The sequence below is a fragment of the Terrapene carolina genome, unplaced genomic scaffold (genome assembly GCF_002925995.2).
Source record: "Terrapene carolina triunguis isolate 2854851 unplaced genomic scaffold, T_m_triunguis-2.0 Scaffold310, whole genome shotgun sequence".
In the NCBI taxonomy this organism is placed as follows: Eukaryota; Metazoa; Chordata; order Testudines; family Emydidae; genus Terrapene; species Terrapene triunguis.
This window is the reverse complement of record NW_020664661.1, coordinates 3156497-3181698: the sequence shown is the minus strand read 5'-3', so window position 1 is coordinate 3181698 and position 25202 is coordinate 3156497. Positions and strand designations below refer to the sequence as shown.

General features: G+C 50.3%; 1 protein-coding gene across 14 annotated transcripts in view; it reads left to right on the top strand.

The window, feature by feature from the left end:
• Positions 1-16431, top strand: part of CAMK2G (calcium/calmodulin dependent protein kinase II gamma) — a 161669-nt gene extending 145238 nt beyond the window's left edge. For 4 of the 14 annotated variants that reach the window (XM_024218709.2, XM_024218707.2, XM_024218708.2 and 1 more), the window contains 6 exons: positions 2071-2184; positions 4148-4273; positions 6923-6998; positions 7587-7681; positions 8812-9057; positions 13739-16431. In XM_024218709.2, the coding sequence (XP_024074477.2) occupies positions 2071-2184; positions 4148-4273; positions 6923-6998; positions 7587-7681; positions 8812-9044 (644 nt within the window). In that variant the 3' untranslated portion in view covers positions 9045-9057; positions 13739-16431. The remainder of the gene's footprint in view (positions 1-2070; positions 2185-4147; positions 4274-6922; positions 6999-7586; positions 7682-8811; positions 9058-13738) is intronic. The other 10 variants (XM_029912870.1, XM_024218711.2, XM_029912869.1 and 7 more) reach the window with 4 other exon arrangements.
• The last annotated feature ends 8771 nt before the right edge of the window (positions 16432-25202 follow it).

Below are 25202 nucleotides of genomic sequence, written 5' to 3'. Positions count from 1 at the left end.
GCTCTTTTGGTCAGGTGCGCACTCCTTTTCTTTTACCGGTGGGCTTGTTAACCCTTTACAGGTAAAGCAAGCAGAGAACAGCTACCAAGAGGGATTTTATAGCTAACTGGCTGGCTGGGTGTCCATCAAAGGGAGCTTCACCCACGACACACACACACACTTCATTTATCACAGCACCATTCAGTCTGCTTTGAGGAAGTGGCCAGCCTGGCTTTTAGGGTGTGTGAGCCCTCCATGCCCCGAGTTGTGTGTCTTGTTAGTCTCATGGTGGGAATTCTGTCCTCACGGGCATTGGAATCTCTCCATTCCCAATCATTTACAGGACTGGAATCTCTCTTTCTTCCCCTCTCCAGATCTGGAATCTAGCTGTTCCTTTCTGTTTCTCGACACAGCTTGCAGGGGATTGAGATCTCCCTGTTTCACCTCTCTCCAAGGAGCTCTCTGTTTCCACACCCATGTCTTTTGGATGGATGTACTGTTTCTGGTCCAGGGCAAAGGGACTCTGCTCTCTCTGTTCTGTTTTCCCTTTGCAGATGGAAATGGAATTCCCTGGCTGCCACAGCGTTGGGGCATTTTAGTGGAGAGAGATGTTAATAAAGAGGGGGGTGAAATTGCGTACCTCTCCATGACCACATTGTACAATCCTTTCTCCTTCTTGTGATGGGCTTACATGAGTCAGACCTGCCTGGCCTGGAGTGCAGTGTTTCAGCAGCTGCCCAGTACACTGGGAGGTGTAAGCAGGTCAGGGAAATTCCAGCCCCACTGAAGAGGAATGTGGTGGAGGAGACCGTGCTTTCCCTGGGAGCAAATTCTGAAGTCTCTCTCTTGGGCGGGGGAGAGGCAGTAGGAAGCAGTGAGGCACAGGTACTCTCTCCCCCCTTACAACCAAAGTCTATTCTATCAAACACCCAGGACAGCACTAGTTCTAGCCCTGCCAGGCTCAGGGGTCTGTTCTCACTGATACCCCATGAGTCAGCTGGGGTGATTCCTGACTTGCTGCACAGTGAGCTGCTGGCAGCTGTTCTGAGGAGTCATGGGGACCAGAGACACACACTGCTGGCTGGACAAACTCTCTAATACAGGTCCAATTTCCAGGGGAGACCTGACCTCATCACATGCTAATACTGTAGCCCTCACTTCTTTCCAAAGTGAGGATAGAATGAAGCCAAGTTGAGGGTTGGGGACTGGATGACTCAGGAGATTAGTAATGGCTAGTGGAATATGTAGCCTCTGATCCCTGGAGACATGGGTCAGAAACCAATTTGGACTCTTTAATCTCGAATAGATGACTGTCCACATTCTGAAGTCACTTTTTATTGAAGCCCAATAGCATTGGCAATTTGTCAGAATTGGCGTTATCTTCTTAGGACTTGGAAGAGCAGAGGATGCTGTGGTGAAGGGGTGGTGGCAGGGAAGAAGCTTGCACAGTTACTGTCTGCACTCTGCCTAGCTCTGGCTAGTACTGTTATCCCTTTTCTTCTAAGAGTGCCAGCACTCACCAAATGCTTCCTTATTTAACTCCTCCCCCGAAGCAGTTAGCTCATCAGAAGTTGAAATCCAATGAGAGGCTCAGAAGCAGGGCCCCCTTTTCTCTATCACACACAGACATACTGCTGGTATCTTTCCCTGTTTACAATGTATTTGTCACTCAAGCCAAGAAATTCATCCTCCCTCCATTGCTATGTGAAGCCTGGAGTCCTCAGCTCCCTACACAGCCAGGCCCCTGCGGAACGAGGAGCTACTTTGCTGCTGCTGAGTTTGAATGAGACAGACTAGGCAGGTGTATGAGGACAGGCTGATGCCAGTGGAGCAGTAGACAGCTTCTAAGCACGTGGTCAGTGATGCCTCAGTGAGCCTTTGGTTGGAGTGTAGCAGGGCTGAAAAGAGCATGCCGTTCTACTGAGGGACCATGCTGTAGTGCAGGCTGCTTGCCTTTGTGCTGGAGGGTGCTCTTTGCAGGTTTCTGTGCCCAGCAATGTGGTTTCTTTAATGTTCTCCTTCCTTTCTTTTTTTATTTACTGAACTGCGTGTTTTGTTTGTTTTTGTGTTTTTAATTCCCTGCCATGCTAGCTCCCCCTCTCTCCACCGGGGATGGCAGCTCAGTGCTTGAAGGACGGAGGCACAGTGAGAGCAAAACACAGACTGAATCCATGCAGTCCCAGCTTTCTCTCTGTTTCTCAGCCAGTAAGTCCAGGGGTGCAGCGCTCCACAGCATCCTCCCCACCCTTCATCCACCCTCCCCATGACCTTCCTTTCCCCAGTTCCCTTCCAGAGGGTGGATTTTCATTTTCAATACTTCAGCATATAAATAAATCCATCTCCCCTCCCCCACATGCTGAATTTCTCCAGAACCCTCTGTAAAGTGGACCCTCATCCTGGATAATTCCAATCCCCTGTTTCCCTGTGGATAAGGCATGGCATTCTCTGTAGTGACACTCGCTGGGTGACATTGCACAAGTCACGTTGCCTCTCGTGCCTCAGTTTACCCAGCTGTAAAATGGGAATGAGACTGGCCTGACACTCGGGGTGGTGTGAGGCTGAATTGTTTCCTGTTCGTGACGAGCTTTGAGCTCCTCAGATGGAAGGTGCCATGGTAGTGCTGAGTACCAGTAGTAGGGTGAGTCGCCTCGCAGGGTTCTCCGGGAGTAGGGTTGTGGCAGCTGGAAGACCTCTTCCCTGTGCCTTCTGCCATGTCTGGAGCTCTTTATGTAGCCTTGACTCTGGAGGGGCTTTCCCTCTGCGTGTGTGTCTCCGTTGTGTGTCTCGCTCAGTGCCTCAGTGGGTTTGGAGCTGAAAAATCCCGTCAGTTATCGCGTGTTCTCCCGTGTCTTCCCCGAATCTGTCGGCTCTGTAACGTCCTGGCAGCAGAGACACTGTAAGAGCAGGTGGCTCGGCTATCTATGCCCCTCCCTGTAGGCATGTCCTGGAACAATCTGTCTGGGTCCATTCTCCTAGTGGCCTCACGGCCTACCTAGAGGGGACTATAGTGGAAAAGGCCACAAGTGTAGTGATGCCTGGGGGTATTGGGAGCCCTCCTATCAAGCTGTCTGTAATGGGTGGGAAGGAACAGCTGCCCTCTCCTCTTGTCCCTCCTTTGCTGCCCCCACTCAGACCTCCCCGTTAGCTCATTGGCAACAAAAATGATTAGGGGTCTGGAGCACATGACTTATGAGGAGAGGCTGAGGGAACTGGGATTGTTTAGTCTCCAGAAGAGAAGAATGAGGGGGGATTTGATAGCTGCTTTCAACTACCTGAGGGGGGGTTCCATAGAGGATGGAGCTCGGCTGTTCTCAGTGTTGGCAGATGACAGAACAAGGAGCAATGGTCTCAAGTTGCAGTGGGGGAGGTCTAGGTTGGATATTAGGAAAAACTTTTTCACTAGGATGGTGGTGAAGTACTGGAATGCGTTACCTAGGGAGGTGGTGGAGTCTCCTTCTTTGGAGGTTTTTAAGGCCCGGCTTGACAAAGCCCTGGCTGGGATGATTTAGTTGGGAATTGGTCCTGCTTTGAGCAGGGGGTTGGACTAGATGACCTCCTGAGGTCCCTTCCAACCCTGATCTTCTATGATTCTATGAAGTGGTTGCGCCTCCCATTTGGAAGCATCTTCAAGAATGTGTGGCTTTGATAGGTGCAGTGACTGGGGGAGAGGGTCCTCCGTAGCCAGCTGATCTGTTAACTCCAAACTGCTGTGCCCCCTCCAGCATGGCTTCCTCCCGTGTCCAGCCGCCCTGGCCATGGTGCAGTGCGAAGTGCCTAGCCCCCTCTCCGCTGAGCAAGGAAGTATTCTCCCTTCCCGCTCCTCCTGCCTTAGATTTGTGGTGATTTGGATCTCCTGCTCGTTCCCCCCATTCTCCCCTGTGCTGCTCAGTCACTGACCTGAGAGGGTGGGCTGCTTCAGGGCATGCCAAGCCCTTTGGTATCAGTGAGATTTCCACTGTGCTCTGAAGGGTTTTCCCTGCCAATGCCCTTCTGAGCATTGTGCAGCCCACACGGCGTGACAGGAACCAGCCTGGAAGATGGGGGGTGGGGTCTGTGTGGAGATGGGGGCTGGGGCTGTGTGGTGTGCTTCTTTGTTGGTTTTATTTTGCATTCTGTTGTTGTTGTTGGGTTTTTTAATATTATTTTAATGCTTACGTTTGTTTTGCAGCCACGCAGTCTTGTGAGGAGAAGCTTCTTGCCTGGGACAGCCCAGGGGAGACACTGGAGTTAGAGCGTGCTCAGTCGGAGCCTTTGCTAACTCCCGTAGTTCCATTTGTACTTAACAGTGCAGCGTGTAAGTTAGCGGTTGGCTAGCAGTAGTGGAGTAGTGCAACTAATTCTAGAGTCTAGTTACCCTCCTCTTCTTCACCCTTATGCCCCCTGTACTCCTGGTCCCTGCTTGAGGGGGCCAGTTGCCCTTCCATGCTACAGCTACAGGGGTGACCCTTGTAGCCGGCTAGAGGCACAGTCACATTGAGTAACATGGCTCAGTTCACGTCCACGCATGATTGTTTCTCCCATTGCAGCCGTGCTGCCTACTGCACTTGTGTGAGTGCATTCTGGGAGACTCCAGGCAGATGTCCCATACTTCCTCAGCAGGGGATGCAGTGCCTGAAGGACATGCACGCAGAGCGGCACAAGCAGCACGTGGGGCTACATGCTCTGGAAAGAGGGTTGGCCCAAACCACTTACATAGGCATGATTATTGGGTCTCAGGTACACCGCAGACCAGTGTGGGGAACCGGTTGCAGGAGGACAGCCATGTGGTGGAACACATGGTCACTAGCCGCGTGTGAACCATGCTCTGTGTGTGTGTGTATACAAGCCATGTTTAAAGCCAACCGTGCCTTGAAGTGGCTACAAACTTGGTTAAAAGTTGTAGTGTGGGCAGGGCCTTAGTTACTGTGTTGTGTTCCTCTCTTGTGGAGATACTACCTGGCAACGCTAGGGGAGATACAGCCATGTGAGCCTCCCACTGGCAGCACCCAGACAGTATCATCTAAGGTGTGTGAGACAATACATGGCGGGGAGGGTTTCAGGAGATGGTTGTTTGGTCCTCAATTACGTTTCCTAGAAGAGAAAGCAGGGGAGGCCATGCTGACTTCCATCTTGACTGGGAGGCAGGAGTGCCTTGCTGTGTGAAAGCCAGGGGGTGCCTACCCTCCGAGGTAAGGGTACACACCACCTCTGTTGCCATGGTAGCTCAGAGCGTACAGTAAACACCGGGGCAAGGCACAGTGTTGTGTACTGGCTTTGTGTGGAGTGAATGCTGCTGTGCATGTTGAGCTGGAGACCCTCTGAGATGAGCTATCCCAAGGCTCTTGTGGCTTTAGGCTTCTTCACTCATCCCAAACAAAATCTTTCTCTGTTCTTCCCCCGGCCCCTGGGGTTCCTTCTCGACGTGCTGAATGTATCTGTACTCTCTGCACGGGGTGGGAGACCCCATTTGCCATTTGTCCTCATAGGGAAGAGACGCCAAATGACTTGCTCATGAAACATCATTTCATAGCCAGTGTAACCCAGTGCACCCCCTTGATCCATTTCCCATGCTCATTGGTGCACAGATAACACACTACACTACAGTACACCAGCCCCACTGCCAGGACCTGTTCAGTTAGTGTGACGAGCTCATGCTACTGGCCGAAATGCATCTGTGGGGAGCTGCATAGCAGAACTTCCTTGGTGGATTTCAGAAGTGGGAGTGGTCACCTCTCACACCAGCTGAGATTACCCTTTTGCGCCCTAACCCGGCCAGTTGGTGTTAGAAGTGTGTGTGGGGGGGGGGGGGGGGGGGGGGGGGGTGGCTTCAGATAGCTGGTGACAATAGCAATACTTAGGTTATTTATTTTGTAGCTTTACAGATTTCACCTCGTTGGCACATCCTAGATAGTGCCAGCAGTTCATACAATACCTTCACTTACAGAGCGTGCGTGGGGGAGGCAGGTGTAGGAGGCCTTGGGTATATGCGTAGATACATGCGTGTGTACAGTGTATACGACTGTAGCGCTGGGATCAGTGTACACTCAGGTATGTGAACTCCAAGGGAAAAATTAGTTCTAGTGAGCCCTTAGGGACTGCTACTGAGAGTTGTAATAAAGTCCATTAATTGTGCAGGATTTGCTGCAGTGCTAGGTGCTTTGATATCAGTGGTAAGGATGGCAAGATGACCAGAGAAAATAGGCGTGCTGGCCAGAGAGGACTGGGACAGCAACAGGCAGTAGATCCAGCCACGTGAATGTCAGCTGAGCAAAACTAGGTGAAGTGGCAGTGCTAGTTGAGTGCTGAGTGCCCTGAAGCCAGTTACAGGGAGCTGTGTGCAAAGCATGGGCTACTGCGGGGGGATGATGCCCAGCCCCGTAGAGCCAGCAATCTGTTCTGCTTTAGCTGCCTCACTAGCTTGTGGAATCTGTCCCTGCGTGTGTCCCGATGTTTGCAGCACTCGCCATCTGGGGAGTGTTGGTGATGGTCATAGGTAAATTGCTGAGGGATTTTTTTTGGCCGGCTTGATCTTGTTGTGGCCGCTCCTATACGAGGATGTCGTGGGCGGGGGGCTTCCCTTCCGACAGCTGGTACCAGGTTTTACGTTTTCCTTTGTGTTGGCCTGTTCAGTGACCAGGGGCCCTTCCTTGTAGTCCCTGGAAGCAGTCCGGGCTGTCGGGATGATGAGGCTCCTGGGACAGGCCTGGTTTGGAGAAGAAAATGAGTATGAGACGATGTCTTTATTCCCCTTCTCCCTGCATCCTGGGGTCACCATTTCCCTTTCATACCACCGACCACGTAGATGGCTGCCATTACCACGCATCTCTGGAGTGCAAGGAGCACCTCCTGTGAGATCAGGGTCAATGGCGTGCTGCAAATTGTCCAGTAGGAGGTGCTTGATTGTCTCACTTCCTCCCAGTCAAGGCAGATGCATAGTTAAATTGCCTTTACTTCTCGCCCACAGTGCGCAAACAAGAGATCATTAAGATAACAGAGCAGCTGATTGAAGCCATCAACAATGGAGACTTTGAGGCATACACGTAAGTACAGTGTCACTGGGCATTCAGTTTCTACATGCCAGCCTGTGGGCGAGAGGCAGCATGGCCCCTGCCCACGAGCGAGTCACACAGGCTGTCCAGCGCAGTGGGGAGCCGTCCAGGCAACAGGGCGGAGAGGGTTATACTTCACTCTCTGACAACTGCAGCTGGGTGGTTAGAGCCAAGGGGGCTCTTTAAATGAACACTTGGTACCAGGAATAAGGCAGATTCCAGGCAGCAGAAAGGGTTACCGTCAGAGGAGCACATCTGAAAGCCCTGTGATGCAGGAGCGGAGGGAGATGGGGATGATCGGTAGGGGATGGAAGGAGATAGGATTAAGGGACAAACTGTGTGTGATACATGCTTGGATGCTTGACTGGACCACAGAACAGAAGGAAACACACCAGCTCTGGGTAGTCAACATGGGTCTCAGTCCCAGGCGAGTGGCGTGTCTGAATAAGCACAAGGAGCTAGCAATATGGCACAAAATAGCCCCTGGACTTTGGGGCTAGTCCGAGAAAGGGCGACGGCTCTGAGAGGTTGATAAAGGGGTAAAATCCCTAGGGCAAGAATATTCCTTTTTCTTTGCAGGAAGATCTGTGACCCGGGCCTGACCTCGTTTGAACCCGAAGCACTGGGGAACCTAGTCGAGGGGATGGACTTCCACAAGTTTTACTTTGAGAACTGTGAGTGGGTAGATTCCAGCAATGCCAGCAGCCCCGTCCTCCACACCTCTCTGCCCTATCTTGGGAAATGGCTGCAGTTCTCTTAGACTGTCCATGGACACCAGGGTTTAATGTGGGTGAACTGTGAAGGGTTATTAAGATCCAGCACTTTCTCTCCTCCCTCACCGAGGTTTCTGTTTCCCTCGTTTCTCTTCGCCCTGGGAGTGGGGCTAGTCTGGCACAAAGTACATTGTCTGAGTGGGAACCGGTGGTTCAAAGGGACCAAGACACTGGGTTTCCAGTCAGTGTAAAAGGGGAAAGAGACGCTAACCCAGCTCAGCTGGAGAACCCTGCCCAGTCATAGGTGTGGGAGGGGTACTCCCTGTCACACATGCCAGGATGTAGCTCTTTGCAGTGTACTTCTCTCAGAATTTCTCCAAGTTGAGGTCCCACACGCCTGGTACAGATCCCAAACCCTGGTGAACCCTTTGGTAACTGGGTCAGAGGGGGGACACCTTGTCCATGTGGCTGGGAAGGCAAACCCAGCAAATGCCCTTGTGTGGGTTTGTCCTTCCCTTAAATAACACCCCTGTGGTTTCCTGTCCCACCTCCATCCCCAGGAGTCACCACAGTGTGGGGCGAGGGAAGTGAGCTGCTATCCTGAGCTGCTGCATGTGGCTGATCTTGGGGAAAGGGCCCCCTTAGCACACACTGATCCTTGGCTTGTGAGGTGAAGGGGGCCTGGTCGCTTTTCTCGTTATCTGCATGGCAGCCCTGGAGTGCCTGTCACTCACTGAGGCCTGCTGGTGCCCAGGGAGGTCCTGGCTAGACTTGAAGGGCCCTCGCTCACAGCTGTGCTGCAGGTAACATCTGAGAATGAGAATGGCCCTGTAATTGAGGCGCTGGCAACACTGATGCCTGGAGTGTGGAACGTGTTCTGTGCAGAGCAAATGGGAGCTGAAGGGTCAGGAAACTTTAGGGGTGAGGGGGTTGAATTCGGGGAGGAAGAGAGGTGGCTGGGTTGTGCCTGGGGAGTGTTGGGAGCAGGAGATGCTGCGACCTAGGATGCAGGTGGGAGGAGAAGGAAACGGGCACAGTAGATGTAGCAGTGTGCGAGGCTTTGAAGCTGATGGTTTTGCGTGTCACCCCAGTACTGTCCAAGAACAGCAAGCCAATCCACACCACCATCCTGAACCCCCACGTCCATGTCATCGGCGAAGACGCAGCCTGCATTGCCTACATCCGCCTGACTCAGTACATCGATGGCCAGGGCCGGCCCCGCACCACGCAGTCTGAAGAGACCCGCGTCTGGCACCGTCGCGATGGCAAGTGGCTGAACGTCCACTATCACTGCTCTGGGGCCCCTGCCGCTCCGCTCCAGTGAGGATCGAACACAGGTACGCTCCAGCGGGGAGGGCAGATGACTTACCACGGGGCTATGGCAGCTGTACGTGGCAATGAAGTATCGGAAGCCCAGAGTGTTGAGATGCCATTAACCAGGCTCTGAGGGATGCTCATTTACTAACTGGCTGCAGGCAGAGTGGAGCTAAGATAGTGAAACATTTCCCTCAGCCCTCTCTCCACCCCAGGTGTCCCTTTCCCTGAGCGTGCGCCATAAGGAGGTGATGAGCTTGCTCTGTTGGCAGATGGGAGTCTCACTCTGCAGGTATAGCCCCTTACCAAGGATTTCAGAGTGCTACAGCCGCCTCCAAGGGATACACTAGTGCTGGGCCAGCCTTCCCAGGGCCGCCAGGCACTAACCTGGGGCACTTGGGTCAGGTTATGCACTCTGGCCTTGGACTGCGGAGGGAAGGCATATGCCTGGCTCTGGGGCTGGGGCGGGGTTGGGTTCGTGGCTGTAGTGTGCTGGGCTCCACCTCTCTGGTTCTGGGGTGCAGGCGGGTCCCATTGCTAGGCAGAAAATGTAATGAGGTCTTGGGAGATTATTTAAAGTAGGAACATGGGGAGAGTTACCCGAAGAGCAAGTAGGTCAAACACGGATCTTTTCTAACAGTGTCAGTCACACAAAGGCAAGGAACCAGGGAAAGAGCAGACAGAAATTACAGCTGAACAGGGGTGGGCAGGTTGAGATCCCAGAGGTAAAATTGCAGGAAAGTAACAGGGTGTTAGACTGAGATGTTGAATACAAATAGGTATTCAGCCCCACATGCAAACTATAAACGTCTGCATAGCAGTGAAGAGCATAAAAGCAAACATGTGAATGAGACTGCCTGGCAGTGCAAGAGAGCTTGATGTGACAGGTGCTCCAGGAGCATGAGGCAATGCTAAGTCAGTGGGGTACTCTAATACCTGGCTATAAACAATACAGGAAAGGACAGATGAGGTTGGAGAGGTAGCTGGGGAAGTTGCTCCAGAGCTTAACAATTCCCTAGGGTTTTAATGAGGCAGTGTCAAAGTAGAGAGGACCATAGACTACAATATATTGGGGTACAAATCCCAAGCCATAAGAATACAAATATATTAGAGTGTTAATACTGGCTTTCTAATCAGCAAAAGGATTTTGAATGTACCGAGAGAGAGATCAAAGGCAAATAAAGCTAATGAAATGGTAGTATTGGGCAACTTGAACTGGCCACATACAAAATGGCCAAACATCACAATGGAGCTAAGTTTGACTAATCAATTTGTTGACACTGTCAAACAATTGCTTCTTGGAACAGCTGGTTCTGAAGAATACCAGTTTGGCTCAGATAACCTCTTGAAGCTTATTATTTAGCCTTGCTGGTTTACTTATCTTCTTGCTTTCTCTTGTGTTGAGATGTGTGCATGCCTTATGCATCCTTTCTTGTGTGTGCCTATGTAGCTGTCATGCTGAGTCCAAGAATTTAAGTTTCCTAACGTTGGAACCTTTTTGCCTAGATTCCTCCCGTTTTTTAAAATGCCTTTTTCTAAATTGAGTATCACCGGGTGAGGTTCTTAGCTAGGTTGATGGGAGAATTCTCCTGTCGACTTAGCACTGTCTACACTGGGGGTTAAGTTGGTTTAACTGCATCACTCAGAGGTGTGGATTTTTCACACCCCTGAGCAACACAATTACAGCAAACTAATTTCCTATTGTAGACCAGGCCTAAATCAAGAATAGCTTCTCCTCCAGTGTGTTCTAGAACAGTTCAGCAGTAATGAAGACAATGTAAGGGACCATAAATTATGCCAAGCAGTATGTCTGATGGGAACTGGGAGGGCTAAGATTAAATTTGAAGAACAAGTAGGCAAATATACAAAAGCAATAACAATTTCAGTATATCAGAGGTGGGAAGCCTGTAGGAGCATTGGTGGATCCACTGGATTACCAGGGAGAAAATGAGGAGGATAAGGATATTGCAGAGAAGCAGAATGATTTCTTTGCATCAGTTTTCACCACAGGGCATGAGCCCTGTCCTGCACCTACTCTTTTCTGGTAACACATATGAGGAGCTGTCAGAGACTGAGGTGTCAAAAGAGAAGGTGCTGGAACAAACTGGATAAATTAAGGAGCAACAGGTCACCAGACCCAGAGGGTTGCACCCAAGAATTCTGACGGAGCTTAAGAATGAGTACTCCTGGGGGAATTATGCGCCACTACGCGCACACAGAATTCCTCTCCTGTGCAGATTTATTTGTTTCCCTGCGGAAAAATGACTTTCTGACGGAGAAGCAAAGGGAAGCTGCAAGAGTGATCACACGCCCCCTCCCCAGCAGTGCAGGCATGTCGTTTCGGGTGCCTGGAACAGTCGGTGGAGAGGTGAATCATTGCAAGGGGAGGGGAGGTGGGGCTGGGGACACTTGGGCTGGGACAGGTCAGACCCACCCCCTGTCCACCCAACCCCCATGAATCTAGACCCCCTCCCCGTACCCTGACCCCACCAAGTCTCACCCCCTGCATCCAGAGACACCCCCCCCCACTGAGACTTCTGCACTCAAACCCCCACCATGACGAGCCCCACCCTCTATGCACCTGGACTACCCCATTGACCCTCCACACCTGGACTCCCACCCAGCTGCACCAGACCCCCACCCCACCAAGCACCCGGAACCCCCACTGAGCCATCCAGACCCAGATCCAGAGCACCCCCACGAGCCCCTGTGCATCCAGATGCTCCCCCTCACCCGGACCCCCACACACACTGAGCTACCTGCACCCAGACTGTCCTACACAGAGACCCCTCACCCCACACCTGTATCCCTCCACACTTGGATCCTGCTGGACTGAGCCAGCCTGCCTGCCTACACGTGGTGTTCCTGGCGCCATGCTGCTAACCCTGGTGAAATGCTTCACCTGCTACTCCTGAGGGAATTCTGCACCAGAATATTAAAAATTCTGTGCCAAATATTTTAAAGTTCTGCAAATTTTATTTGTCAATAAATGTGGAGGCTCCACCGTGGCAGTGGGAGCTCAGGCCACTGGCTACACAGAGGTGGAAGATCACCCTGCAGCCCTCCCCCATTCCCCAAACACAGACTCGGTTGTGAGGCTGCACCCGACCCTGACACAGCGCAAGGGCTGGGCTGCCCCAGAGGTCTGTGTCCCGGAGGAGAAGTGTGGGGGGGGACTGCAGGGTGACCGCCCTCCTCTGTGCAGCCAGTAGCCTGTGCTCCCCACTGCCATGCTGGAGCCTCCATATTTGGAGAATTCCCTCAGGAGTAAATGTGGAGGCTGGGTTATTTCTCACTAAAATCAGCTGCTGGACTGGAGGGTAGCAAATGGTATAGCTATATTTGGAAAAGGTGCTCCTGGAAAGGATAGCCCTGGGACCCTCCCTTTGGTAACAGGTCACGCTGGCTAAAACAATATTGAAACAAATTATGAACCAGTATAAACTGCTTGTGCCCATTGCTGGGCTTTACATTAACTGTAACCCCCCAGGATAAAGGCTGCGGAAATGTAGACAGCTGTCCGCAAACATGCTCCATATGGAGCAATGGTCAAAACACACTGAGGTATTAAGATGGAGAAGGAATGGGATGGAGGATAATACTAAAAATACTATAATACCATAATATACATCAGTGGTTCACTCTCTCCTGGAATACTGAGTTCAGTTCTGGTCACTCCACTTTAGACCGGATATAGCAGAATTACAGAGAGTCCAATGATGAGCATAATTTAGACATATGAGAACCTCCATGTGAAGAGAGGCAGAGAAGAACTGGACTATTACCATAGAGCGGAGAGGAGTCAGAGAGGACGTGATAAAGTATCCAAGGTGGGGAGTAGTAGAGAGGAGGTAAATCAGATAGTCCTAGTTACCTTTCCATGATACAAGAATAAAAAGCAGCAAATTTAGAACTGCTGAATGGAAATCCTTTTTTAGCACAACACACAGTTAGACTTTGGAATTCATTGTACAAGACATCATTGACGCCAGCAGCTTAGCAGGACCCAGAAAGAGACGGGTGGTTTATACAGATGGGGGGAACATCCAGAGTTACATGGGACAAGATTAAAAAGAAAACAAAACAGTATGCAGGATTATAAACCCACCTCCACCAGGGCAGGAGCTGACCTGTAACTCAGGGTGAGGAAACAACTGTCCCTACGGGCAGGTCATTCCATAACCATGCACTTTGAGGTGTCTCACACCCTCCTCTGAAGCGTCTGGGACTGGGCTTTGGACCCCAGGTTTGGTCTGGTCCAGTCAGACAATTCCTTCCACGCTGTCCCCTGTCGCTGGAGTGCTGGGATTCATCTTCCCCTCCTCTAAAGCACCATGTGAGGAGAGTTTCCCTCTGCTATAACGACCCCATAGCAAAGCAGTAACTGCAATAGCGGTGTCCCTTCTCAATGTACCAGTGGAGATTCATCCTCCCAGCCTGGAGTACAGGGGGTGGGTGGGAAGGAAGGGTCCTGTCCTGGTGTGTGGCAGGAGTGCACCTTCACAGCCCAGCTCTGGTGCGCACTGTGTGTGGTGAGGTGTTCCTTTCTCTTGGATCACTTGTAGCGTTTGCTCCCTGCCTGGTATGCTGTGGGAGAGTTTCTATATAAATTGTGCAGCTAACTTTTGGCTTTATTTCCCTTCCTTCTCCCACCCCATTCTTTTCTCTCCTTTCTGGGTGGACATTGCCACTTCCTGGTTGCAGCAGCTTTTGGAGATACTCAGCTGGAGGGCAATATCTTCTTAGCAAGCAGCTCTGGAGTGCCTGAGTGACAGCGCCGGTCATGTCCGTTTTGACGTTTAAAAAAATTACAAATTACAAACCGGCAGCAGCCAAATGCACGAAACCCTGCATGCATCTGATGCTCCGGGCGCTGCCGCCTTTCTGTTGTTTTCCATGGATCCATCGTGTCTGTTTCTGCTGTACGAAGGTGTTTTTTAAATCTAAGAGAGACATGTTGTTTGTATTAAAAAATAAAATAAACCGGAATAATGATAAATAAATGACAGACTGTCCAACACCCCCTCCCCCAGGGCTGACGAAATGGCATCAACTGGAGCATCTTTCAGAAACCGAGTGAGGGGGAAAGCAAAAGGGAAGGCGAGAGAGCGCGAGGAGGAGGCAACAGCTTGAGCAGCGGATTGCTGAACTCTGCTCCACAAAGGCAAGGTGGAAGCTAACATTGCATTCAGGCTGTGCTGTGACTTTAATCCGTGAGAGGTGGCGAGGGAGACACTGGAGGGGCCTGAATGAAGAATGGGAGGGAAAGGTGGAGGAATGACACTTCTCCACTTCCCACTGCCCAGCGGACTGACTTCAGCCCGAGTTTCTTCTTAAGTCTTCAGAGTGGTGCGGATGCTGCAGAAAGCTGGCTGCTCAGTCGCCGGAGCCCACAGACTTCCTAAAAACGAAACGGGATGTCGAGTAAAACCAAGGCTGGAAAAGGGGACTATAAAAAATGGTTTAAATAAAAATATAAATAGGAGCTTGCTCTTGAGAGATCCTGGTTTTAGAAGTGGCCACTCCCTGGCCAAACACGAAGGTTTGCAGCCAGCTGACAAAAGAAGCGTTAAGAGCAAAGGTTTTTAGAGGAAGAGGGTACGTGTATGGGATTTCTTTTATTGCTTTTCTTTTTCTTGTAGCGTAGCTGGGATCCGCAGTGCTGCAGAACACATGTTCCTTAGGAAGCAGATGAGAAAACTAGTGTTATGTTCTTTTATGAAGACTCACGCATCCACCTCTATATGATGCATCATTAGCTTGTGTTTGATACTGAAATATATGCACCTATAGAATTAAGGGGCTCACTGGCTTCCAGTTTGATTTTTTTGTTTGTTTTTTTGTTTTGTTTTTGGTTTTTTGTTGTTCTCTGGTAAAATAGCAGAGGGAGCCAGCAACCCAGGGCAGGTGCTTCTCCCCTCCCCCCCATCTGTTTTGTAAGTGTCATGTGTCCTGGTGTTCTTTTGGCTAGCTTTTCTGTTTTTTCATGGTGATGATGTAATTCATAAAACATCTGCTCAGAATCTCAGCAAACTGTAGACAGAGGGCTTCAGGCCTCATGATACAGAGGGGAAAGGTAGTTACTACAGACCTTCTGATGCTTGTCCTTTGGGCAAATTCATCTTCCTTCCTTTGCTGGGGGATGCTGTCCATTTCCTTTATTTTCTAGAAGGGGAATGTTGAATTATTTTGTTGACTTGTCATGAATTAATCCTGGCCCAGAGAAGCAAAAGGCCTTTTTAGTAGGCTCTCTTAGCACTGAGAGGCCCCCTGATTTCTGTGTCCTGATCAAGAGGAGGGCAGGGACTTGGTCATTATTGTGGGATATTTGGATGAGCTTCTAGCTGAAGTCCCTCCAACTACAAATCACTAAATTTGGTCCTGGGGCTTTACAGTTTATCCCTACACTCCTGAGGGACAGATTAGACAGTATATTAAAAGGAAGGCAATGTTGTAATGGATTCTAAGGGAAAAGGAGGGCTAAATTCTATCTTGATCCTTTTTCAGTGGAATGATGGGAAGGACCCGTAAGCTATAGCACTGAGTGGAGTTACTGCCTTGCTCTGGAAATCCCTCTACTCCCCTTTAAAGGAAGACTCTTAAGTCAATCCCACACCATGATTAGAGCAGCTAATCCATGATGCAGGAAAAGACCATTCATACTTCCCAGGGTTTGTCTGGACAAATAGTTTTCTTCCTTCCTCCACCATCCCAACTGCATGTGTGGGTGGGGATTGAGACAGGAGTGGGTGAACACTGTCTCTTATAATTTCAGAACATTTTTAGGAGGGCACTAAGCTAGTGAGTCAGGCGGAGAGGAAAAGCTTTGATATTTTATTCAGATTTAAAAAAAAAAAAAAAAGGCCACGCAGAGAGCAAACAGGACCTTACAATTATGCAGTTTTAAAAAGAGAAATACAAAAAGTTATGCATGCCTTCTTCAGGTCTGATCTTTCCTTGTCTCTTTACCTATTGATTATTAATGATTAAAAAAGACCCTCTGTATTTAGTAACTGCATCTTTCAGAGAAAACTTAAATGGTTGGGTTGTTTTGGTTTTGCACAGTCTTGGAGACAAGCTCTCTGTTAATCCTTTAAAGTTAATGAGAACCTTAGCTTGGTATGGCCATTATCAGACATAGCTGTACACCTTTAGCATTCTTAATGTTCTCTTATGGGGCTAATATAAGCATCTATATAATATATATTATAAATATCACATTTTAAACAGGAAATGGAAGGCGTTTGATGCAGAATTTTTGCATGATATAGAAATAATTAAAACAAAGTTAGCTAGTGTTTGTTTGGTCTGAATGTTGGTAGAACCTTCATAGCTTTGTTACAATGAAACCTTGAACTGAAAATATTTAATAAAATAACATTTAAACAGGCCATAAAGTTGAATGGCATTTCTTTCTTCTGTGTACCATGGGACAATGTGGCTTTGAGGCTTTTGAGACACAATCTTTTCTCAGAGCTATGTTTTTGGAGCAGTAGATCTATAGGTGGCATTTGTGATCACATGCGATGCTTCGCCTAATGTACATGTGGGTCTACATGCATAACAAAGAGGTGGTTGCTGACCTTCAGAAAAGACATGAGCAGTGGAACCTTCGGGAGTAAGTCCCAGTAGTGTGGTCCAGTGATCCTGGACTGGGCATCCATCAGCAGACCTGAATTCTCTATCTGACCCTTCCACTGACTTGCTGTTTGGGGACATCCAAGCCTTTGTTTCCTTTCCCACCGTTTGTCTGTCTTCTCTGCTTAGATTACAAGCTCTTTGGGGAAGAACATTTCTCTTGCTATGGGTTTGTCAGAACTTGACATTTTTAACTCAAGTTACTTGATAGCTAAGTCATGTTTATTTGCTAACATGTTTGCACGTGCTGGTCTGGAAACTCCAGCAGTGTTCGTTCCAGGACACCCATCCATTTTGTGTCCTGGAGCAAAAGTCAGGGGAAGGCTCACACTATAAACATGTTGGCCAATGAGTTAAAACTATAGTCTAGGTATACCCCATCTGTCAGTACAGTACCTGTTGTGACAGGGCCCCAATTGTGACCAGTCCCATAATACAAATAATATTTCAGTAGACTTTTCACATCACCTAGGCCTTGTCCCCACCAATATTTTTCTCAGCCCCACCCCCACCGTCGCTGCCCGTGTTGCATGGCCTGTGCTGCACCACTAGTGGTAGCAATAGTGGCCATGTTAGCATACACAGGGCACCAAATTTTTAACACCTTTTTTGTCAAGACCTGCTCAGAGCCAGGCTAGTAAACACAAGGGTAAAAACACCAGTGCTTGGCTACATTAGTGTGCTTCCTGCTACCACCCATGGTGGAGCTGTGCTGGCAGTAGTGTAACAATGAGAGCGTGTGTGGAACATGCTCATGTAGACAATTTTTCCCTCCCACTGTGAGCGTTTCATTGTGCGAATCCCCTTGGAAGGTAACTATTATCACCTATCAGATAAGTGTCAAGGGCCACTTCTCAATGGGACTATCACGTCTCCTCCCGAGAGTGAGGAGAATTGCCCCTGCACCATGGGGTGGGTAAAGAGCAATCTGTGCTATCTACTGGGAATTAAAATATGGCCTTCCAAGGACTCCTCCATTGATGCCAGTGCCCCCCTGAATTGCAGGCATGAAGAGAGGCCCTGCTATCATTTCTGGTGTTGAGAGACAGGATCGCTTGCCAGGTAAGCCCTAAACCACAACGGAGATGTTTTTGGAAGAAAAATATACTTCAGTGTGGCCCAGTATACACTGAAAATGACCCCTTGTCCACAGTGGTAGTAATGGTTTCTCCATGACTGGTCTTGAAATCTGTTTTAGCTGCTAGTGTAACCAGGAGAAACCATTTCCACACTATTATAGAAAGCCTCATAGACACAGTATTTCCCTAGCATAGATGGGGTCTTTGTCAGGGTCTGCGCACGTGTGTCTCAATACATATTTATACTGTATGCATGTGAATTAATTGCATTTAATTTGCACCTTTGGCCTCTTCACTACCTGCAATCTTTCCACTAATCCATCTCTGCCAGGACATCAGTAAAATCCCAGACTTCTGATTAGTTACCTCAGAGCAGCTATTAAAACCTTTCACAAAAGTGTTTTCTTCCCACTGGCTCAGTCTATGGCAGGATCTGAGAATGGCCCCGCCTGCAGGCCAAGGTTGGCAATAACTAAGGGTAGGGATAGGGTTCAGAGTGACCTAGACTGAGGACTTGTCTACACTACCCGCCAGATCGGCGGGCAGTGATCAATCCAGCAGAGGTCGATTTATCGCGTCTAATATAGACGCGATAAATCAGCCGCTGAGCGCTCTCCTGTCGACTCCAGTACTCCACCAGAACGAGAAGCGAAAGCGGAGTCGACAGGAGAGCGTCATCTGTCGACTTACCGGAGTGAAGACACCGCGGTAAGTAGATCTAACCACGTCGACTTCAGCTACGCTATTCACGTAGCTGAAGTTGTGTATCTTAGATCGACTCCGTGCAGTAGTGTTGACAAGCCCAAATTGGAGGATTGGGCCAAAAGAAATCTGATGAGGTTCAACAAGGACAAGTGCAGAGTCCTGCACTTAGAACAGAAGAATCCTATGCACTGCTACAGGCTGGGGAGCAACTGGCTAAGCGGCAGTTCTGGAGAAAAGGACCTGGGGATTACAGTGGATGAGAAGCTGAATATGAGTCAGCAGTGTGCCCTTGTTGCCAAGAAGACTAACGGCATATTGGGCTGCATTAGTAGGAGCATTGCCAGCAGATCGAGGGAAGTGATTATTCCCCTCTATTCGGCACTGGTGAGGCCACGTGGAGTATTGTGTCCCGTTTTGGGCCCCCCACTACAGGAAGGATGTGGACAAATTGAAGAGAGTCCAGCAGAGGGCAACAAAAATGATTAGGGGGCTGGGGCACATGACTTATGAGGAGAGGCTGAGGGAACTGGGATTGTTTAGTCTGCAGAAGAGAAGAATGAGGGGGGATTTGATAGCAGCCTTCAACTACTTGAAGGGGGGTTCCAAAGAGGATGGAGCTTGGCTGTTCTCAGTGGTGGCAGATGACAGAACAATAAGCAATGGTCTCAGGTTGCAGTGGGGGAGGTCTAGGTTGGATATTAGGAAAAACTATTTCACTAGGAGGGTGGTGAAGCACTGGAATGGCTTACTGAGGGAGGTGAAGGAATTTCCATCCTTAGAGGTTTTTAAGGTCCAGCTTGACAAAGCCCTGGCTGGAATAATTTAGTTGGGGTTGGTACTGCTTTGATCAGAGGGTTGGATTAGATGACCTCCTGAGGTCTCTTCCAACTCTAATCTATGAATACCCAGTCCTGAAATGTTTATATTTTGAAAGTTTGTTTGTTTCATATATTAGGGTGAGTAACTGCTGTATCACATAGAAAGCTGAGTTCCAGGCTTTGCAGTGACATACAGCATTTATTTAGAACATAAGAACGGCCGTACTGGGTCAGACCAAAGGTCCATCTAGCCCAGTATCCTGTCTACCGAAAGTGGCCAATGCCAGGTGCCCCAGAGGGAGTGAACCTAACAGGTAATGATCAAGTGATCTCTCTCCTGCCATCCATCTCCACCCTCTGCCAAACAGAGTCTAGGGACACCATTCCTTACCCATCCTGGCTAATAGCCATTAATGGACTTAACCACCATGAATTTATCCAGTTCTCTTTTAAACACTGTTATAGTCCTAGCCTTCACAACCTCCTCAGGTAAGGAGTTCCACAAGTTGACTGTGCACTGTGTGAAGAAGAACTTCCTTTTGTTTGTTTTAAACCTGTCTATTTCTAGGCTTAGCAGCCACACAATATTGCCTCTTAAAATGGGAAGATACTGACTTCTCCAAAGATACATCTCCCAGTGGATTCCCACTCTTGGATCCCTGAATGACCAAATGGGAGCCCCCGTGAAAGCTCTGAGCTGTCAAGGCACCTATATAGACATGTCTTATGCACAGGTCAATCAGTGTCATGGGCTGATCCGTACATCCTAAACTCAACTTTATCATAACAAAAATTTCAAATATATATCAAAACTGTATCCCTCTCCTCCCCAAGCTCACTCCTTCATATGCCACTTGTCCTGAGTTTGTCAATTCCTCTGGGTAGGGCTCTCTCCATGTGTTTTATACAGTGGCTATTACAGAGGGTTCTGATCTTGCCTCTTGCCTCTGGGCAGTGTTGTAGTACAGATATTTCACGCTAACTTCCTTTCTAACTGCAGCTGGTGAAAGAGTTCTTGAGAACCAAGTGCTTCAGCAGTGATCAGCTCAGCTTAGTGGTGTTATCAAATTCCACGTCATCCTTCCCCTCTTTTCTGAGTCAGATTCCAAGTGAAAAAGAAACTCTTGTGCAATCAGCAGTGGCTGACTGCATCATTGATGCCTTCAGGCTTCAACCCATGTTTCTGCTCTGCCCAGCTGTTGGGTACTTTTCATGCAGTTGATGCACTGACACATTTTCTCTTGTCCACCTGCATTGCAGTATTGAGGCTCTTCTCTGTGCTGCCTCTGGTACGGACGAAAGCCCTCTACCCATTGTGTAATCATTCTACTTTCTACTTTCAGCCTTTTACCTACCTAGTTCTCTTGCTGTGCTCCCGGGGCTGGTCTGTTCCCCCCCAGAACCCAGTGCTTTTTCCCACCTCAAGCTTTGACAGCTCACTAGATGCTGCGGGGCTTGCATTATTTTGCCATCTTTCAGAACAGAAGATTCTTCTGGATTTAAAAAGCTCCTGCAGTTGAGCTGATTACTGTGGGGAAGGCCTGTGACAGGTAGAAGTTCTGTTCTCTGATGTCACCTTATAACATCCCCAAGAGTGCATCTAAATCCCTCCTAGCTGTCTCTAGTGCACAAAGCTCTCCAAGGCCAGAGCCCTGAAACAGAGACCAGGATTGAGCTCCCACACATTGCACGTTGCCAGCTTCAGTGCAAGCCCGATGAAAGGAGAGGACTTTGTAGCATCACTTCCACCCCCAGAACAGTGGCTGATTCAAGCAAGTAGGCTCACCATGTTTTACAGGGACAAGCAGAGAACATGAACAAATCTCTTGAGTCAGGAACTCCAGCAGAGGTGGGATTTGGGCAGGGTCCAGCAGGACTTTGCTGGGTAACACATTTCCTGCCAAGGGCTACACAGGAGTGAGTGTTTCCTAAGGGCTTGTCTACTGTTCGGACTATGGGGGTGTGAATAGCAGTGCGTCCCAACGTACTGCGCTGTAACTCCTCCACGTGGAGGTGTGGTGCAAACTAAAGAGTTCTTAGTTCATGTCCTCTTCAGATAGGCAGTGTAGATTTACCTAAGTCTCCTGAATAAAACTCCCCCTACTGGTTCTGCTCAAGATACCGAGGAAAGATTGCCCTCTTGAGGGACACCAGTGAGGAGGGAACTCGTACACATCTTCCAACTAATACTTATGGCAGAAAAGGTTCTTGCTCGAGTGCTGGTCCCTATGTAAATTCCATCCATGTGGTGGAGAGGGGTACACATGCGTGCCAGGAGCCCAAGTCCAGAAATTCTTCAAAGCAGTGTCCCTTGACCCGCACATGCACAGTAGCTTCCCTCAGTTGTGCTCCCGACTGAGGGAATAAGGGACAGTGTGGGTTGGTGCTTCCCCGTTCCTTCTTACTGCTGCATGGCCTGAGTCGGAATCATAACTGGCACAGTAAAATCTTTGTAAATGATTGTATAGTTTAGCATAGTAGTTATAATTCTTTGAGTGCTTGTTCGTGTCAATTCCAATTAGGTGTGCGCACACTGCGTGCACAGCAGCTGGAAAGTTTTTCCCCTAGCAGTATCTGTCAGGTCAGCTCAGGTGTCCCCTGGGGTCACACCTTTATGGCACTGGATATAGAGCCCTGCCAACCCGCCACCCTCTCAGTTCCTTCTTACCGCCTGTGACAGTTAGCCAGAATGCTCGCTCTTGCTTTGGCAAGCGTCTCTCTAGCAGTTGAAGTGTTGTTCTTGTATATAGTTAGTTTATATAGTAGTTAAGTAGTTTTACATATACATTTTACTTGGGGAGTCCCCCACACACACACTTTCTTCCTGGCACTGGGGCGTGCCTCGGTCTCCGGGTTTCAAACCCTGCAAAGCTTGTGGCAAACTTATGCCCAAGAGTGACCCCCATTCTTCTTGTTTAAAGTGTTTTGGGGAAGCTCATCAGAAAGATCGCTGCAAAATTTGCAGAAGTTTCCGTCCAAAGATACAGAAGGAGAAAGTTCAGTGTCTCAAGTTAATCCTCACGGAGGCAGCTCTCCATCTGCAATCGGACCCTGGCTCGGCAGAGTCGACCCCGAGCACCTCCACATCGGTGCGGAGCATAGTACTCGAGTACAGACCCTCGGCACCAACAGGACAGGGGTCGGCACCACTCGCATTCACCGGTGCCTCATAAGAAGAAGAAGAAACCCAGAAGGGGCCGCTCCCCTATGCCCAGACCAGCGCAAAAGGAGCCAGCTGCCGAGAGACCTGTGTCGGGTCACGCGACTTCGGCCTTTGCTTCAAGGGTTGCGTCGACTCCTGCCCCTACATAGGGTTAGTCAAGTCCGGGCCCTCATCTGTCACCGGTCAGTGAGGGCCATGATCTACAGATGCCATCCACACCGGAGGCATTTGAGGCGTCGAGAGACCTTATCGCCCTCATAGTGCCACCCTTCCCTCCAAGATGGGACAGGACACCTCCATGAGTCGCAGCAACTCCCATGAGACTCCCAGTGCTGTCCGGGGCAAACCGACAATGATACCTCATCAGTCGCCACCCCCTCGACCCCAGTCTCTGGTGCCGTCGATGAGTGCGCACATGGGGGACCCACACCAGTCCCCTAGCCTTAAATGCCGCTCTCCGGCACTGAGTGGAACCGCTCCTTCCTGGTCCTACACGGAGTCCTCAGAGTCTGAAGCGGTCTTCCTGCTCCAGATCCAGGAGGAGCAGGAGCTCCAGACTGGACAGGCGGAGACATCACCTTCAGCCGGCACCATGGCTGAGTCAGTGGCAGCCCCCTGCTCAGTGGCCTTTTTGGACCCCCTGGGCTTTCTGCCAGAGTCAATGGTCCTACTCGAGATTGGCTTCCATGGCGTTGGCTACTGTTGCTCCTCCGTCATCCCAGCGCAACCACGGTCTGACCGCAACAGCACCGACCCATCCAGAACTGGCACCGACATACCCAACATCGCCGACGTTAATACCAGCATCCACATCGACTATACCGGCGTCGTCAGCATCAATTGTGCCGGCTCCAGCACCGGGGCTGCACCAGAACACCAAGTGCCCCAAGATCCCCTTGGTGCCAAGGGCAGGGAACAGGACCCGCTGGTAGCTAGGGCCTTGTCCTCGTCTTCACCTGATGAGGCGGTGGTGGGAACATCGACGCCCCCTTCCCTGGTGGACAGCAGAATGCTCCAAAAACTTCTTAGGAGAGTAGCACCGAACCTGGTAATCCAGGCTGAGGAGGTGGTGGAAGCATGAGATCCTATGGTCAACATCCTTGCCCCTTCGGGCCTCTCCCGCATTGCTCTGCCACTTATTAAAACAATTAGTGACACCACTAAAACTTTCTGGCAGACCCCAGAAGTGAGAGGAAGTACTTTGTTCCCTCTAGAGCAGGGAAGGCTATGGCAACTACAGCTCGTGAGCCGGATCCAGCCCATCAGGGCTTTCAATGTGGCCCGCAGGATTGCTGGCCCCATGTCACTCCCGGAAGTGGCTGGCACCATGTCCCTGCAGCCCCTGGGGAGGCAGAGGGCTCGGTGCGTTGCCCTCACCTGCAGGCACCGCCCCCCGCAGCTCCCATTGTCCGGGAATGGGGAACCGTGACCAATAGGCGCTTCAGGGGTGGTACCCGCAGGCGAGGGCAGCGTGCAGCGGAGCCGCCTGTCCCACCCCACCCCCAGGAGCCACTGCCAGACACGCTGGCCACTTTCAGAAGCGGCACGGGCCCAGGGCAGGCAGCGAGCCTGCCTTAGCCCCGCTGCACGCTGCTGCCGCTCCGGAGCCACTCAAGGTAAGCGGCGCTGGGCTGGAGCCCGCACCCCAAACCTTTCCTGCACCCCGCACCCCAACCCCCTGCCTTGAGCCCCCCTGCACTCTGCAGCCCCTCCTGCACCCCAACCCCCTGTCCTGATCCCTGCTGCACCCCACGCCCTTCCTGCACCCAAACCCCCTGCCCCAGCCCTACATTCATGGCCCTGCATACAATTTCCCCACCCAGATGTGGCCCTCGGGCCAAAAAGTTTGCCCACCCGTGCTCTAGAGGCTACGAGGACCTCTATACCCAACCCCACCAGAGTCCCTAGTGGTGGCCACGGCGAATAAGAGGGAGGGCCAAGGCTTCCAGGGCCCATACCCAAAAAACCGGGAAGCAAAAAAATTGGACCTCTTTGGGAGGAAAATTTATATCTAACGACCAGGCCATCCTCAGCAGGTAGAACTACAACACCTGCAAAGCGATGGCCAAGTTCATGGAGCTGTTACCAGAGGACTCCAGGGCAGAGTTTTCCTCCCTCGTGGAGGAAGGGAAGCTGGTTGCCCATGCTTCACTGCAGGCAGCCCTTGATGTGGCTGACTTGGTGTCCCGCACTATGGCCTCAGGGATAGCCATGAGGAGCTCCTGGCTGCAGGTCTCTGGGCTCCCTTACGAGGTCCAGCAGACAATACAAGACCTCCCCTTTGAGGGTTTGGCCCTGTTTTCTGAGAAAACAGATTCCCAGCACCACAGCCTGAAGGACTCAAGGGCCACCCTCAAGTCCCTTGACCGCCATACTCCGACTAATCAAAGGAAACACTTTACGTTGCAGCCTCTGCCTCGTTTTTACCAGGCAAGACTTCTCCCGCAGGCGGAATAGAAACAATAGAAGGAGGCCTCACCCTTCGTCAAGCCAGGGCTCTTGGGGGGGAGGGATAGCTCAGTGGTTTAAGCATTGGCCTGCTAAACCCAGGGTTGTGAGTTCAATCCTTGAGGAGACCATTTAGGGAACTGGGGTAAAAAAAACAGTATTCTGGGCATTGGTCCTGTCTTGAACAGCGGGTTGGACTAGATGACCTCCTGAGGTCCCTTCCAACCCTGATATTCTATGATTCTATTCTATGAAGCAGTCTTCTGGACAGAAACAAAACTTTTGAAGATGCGCCCAGGAGCAACACACCAGTCTGG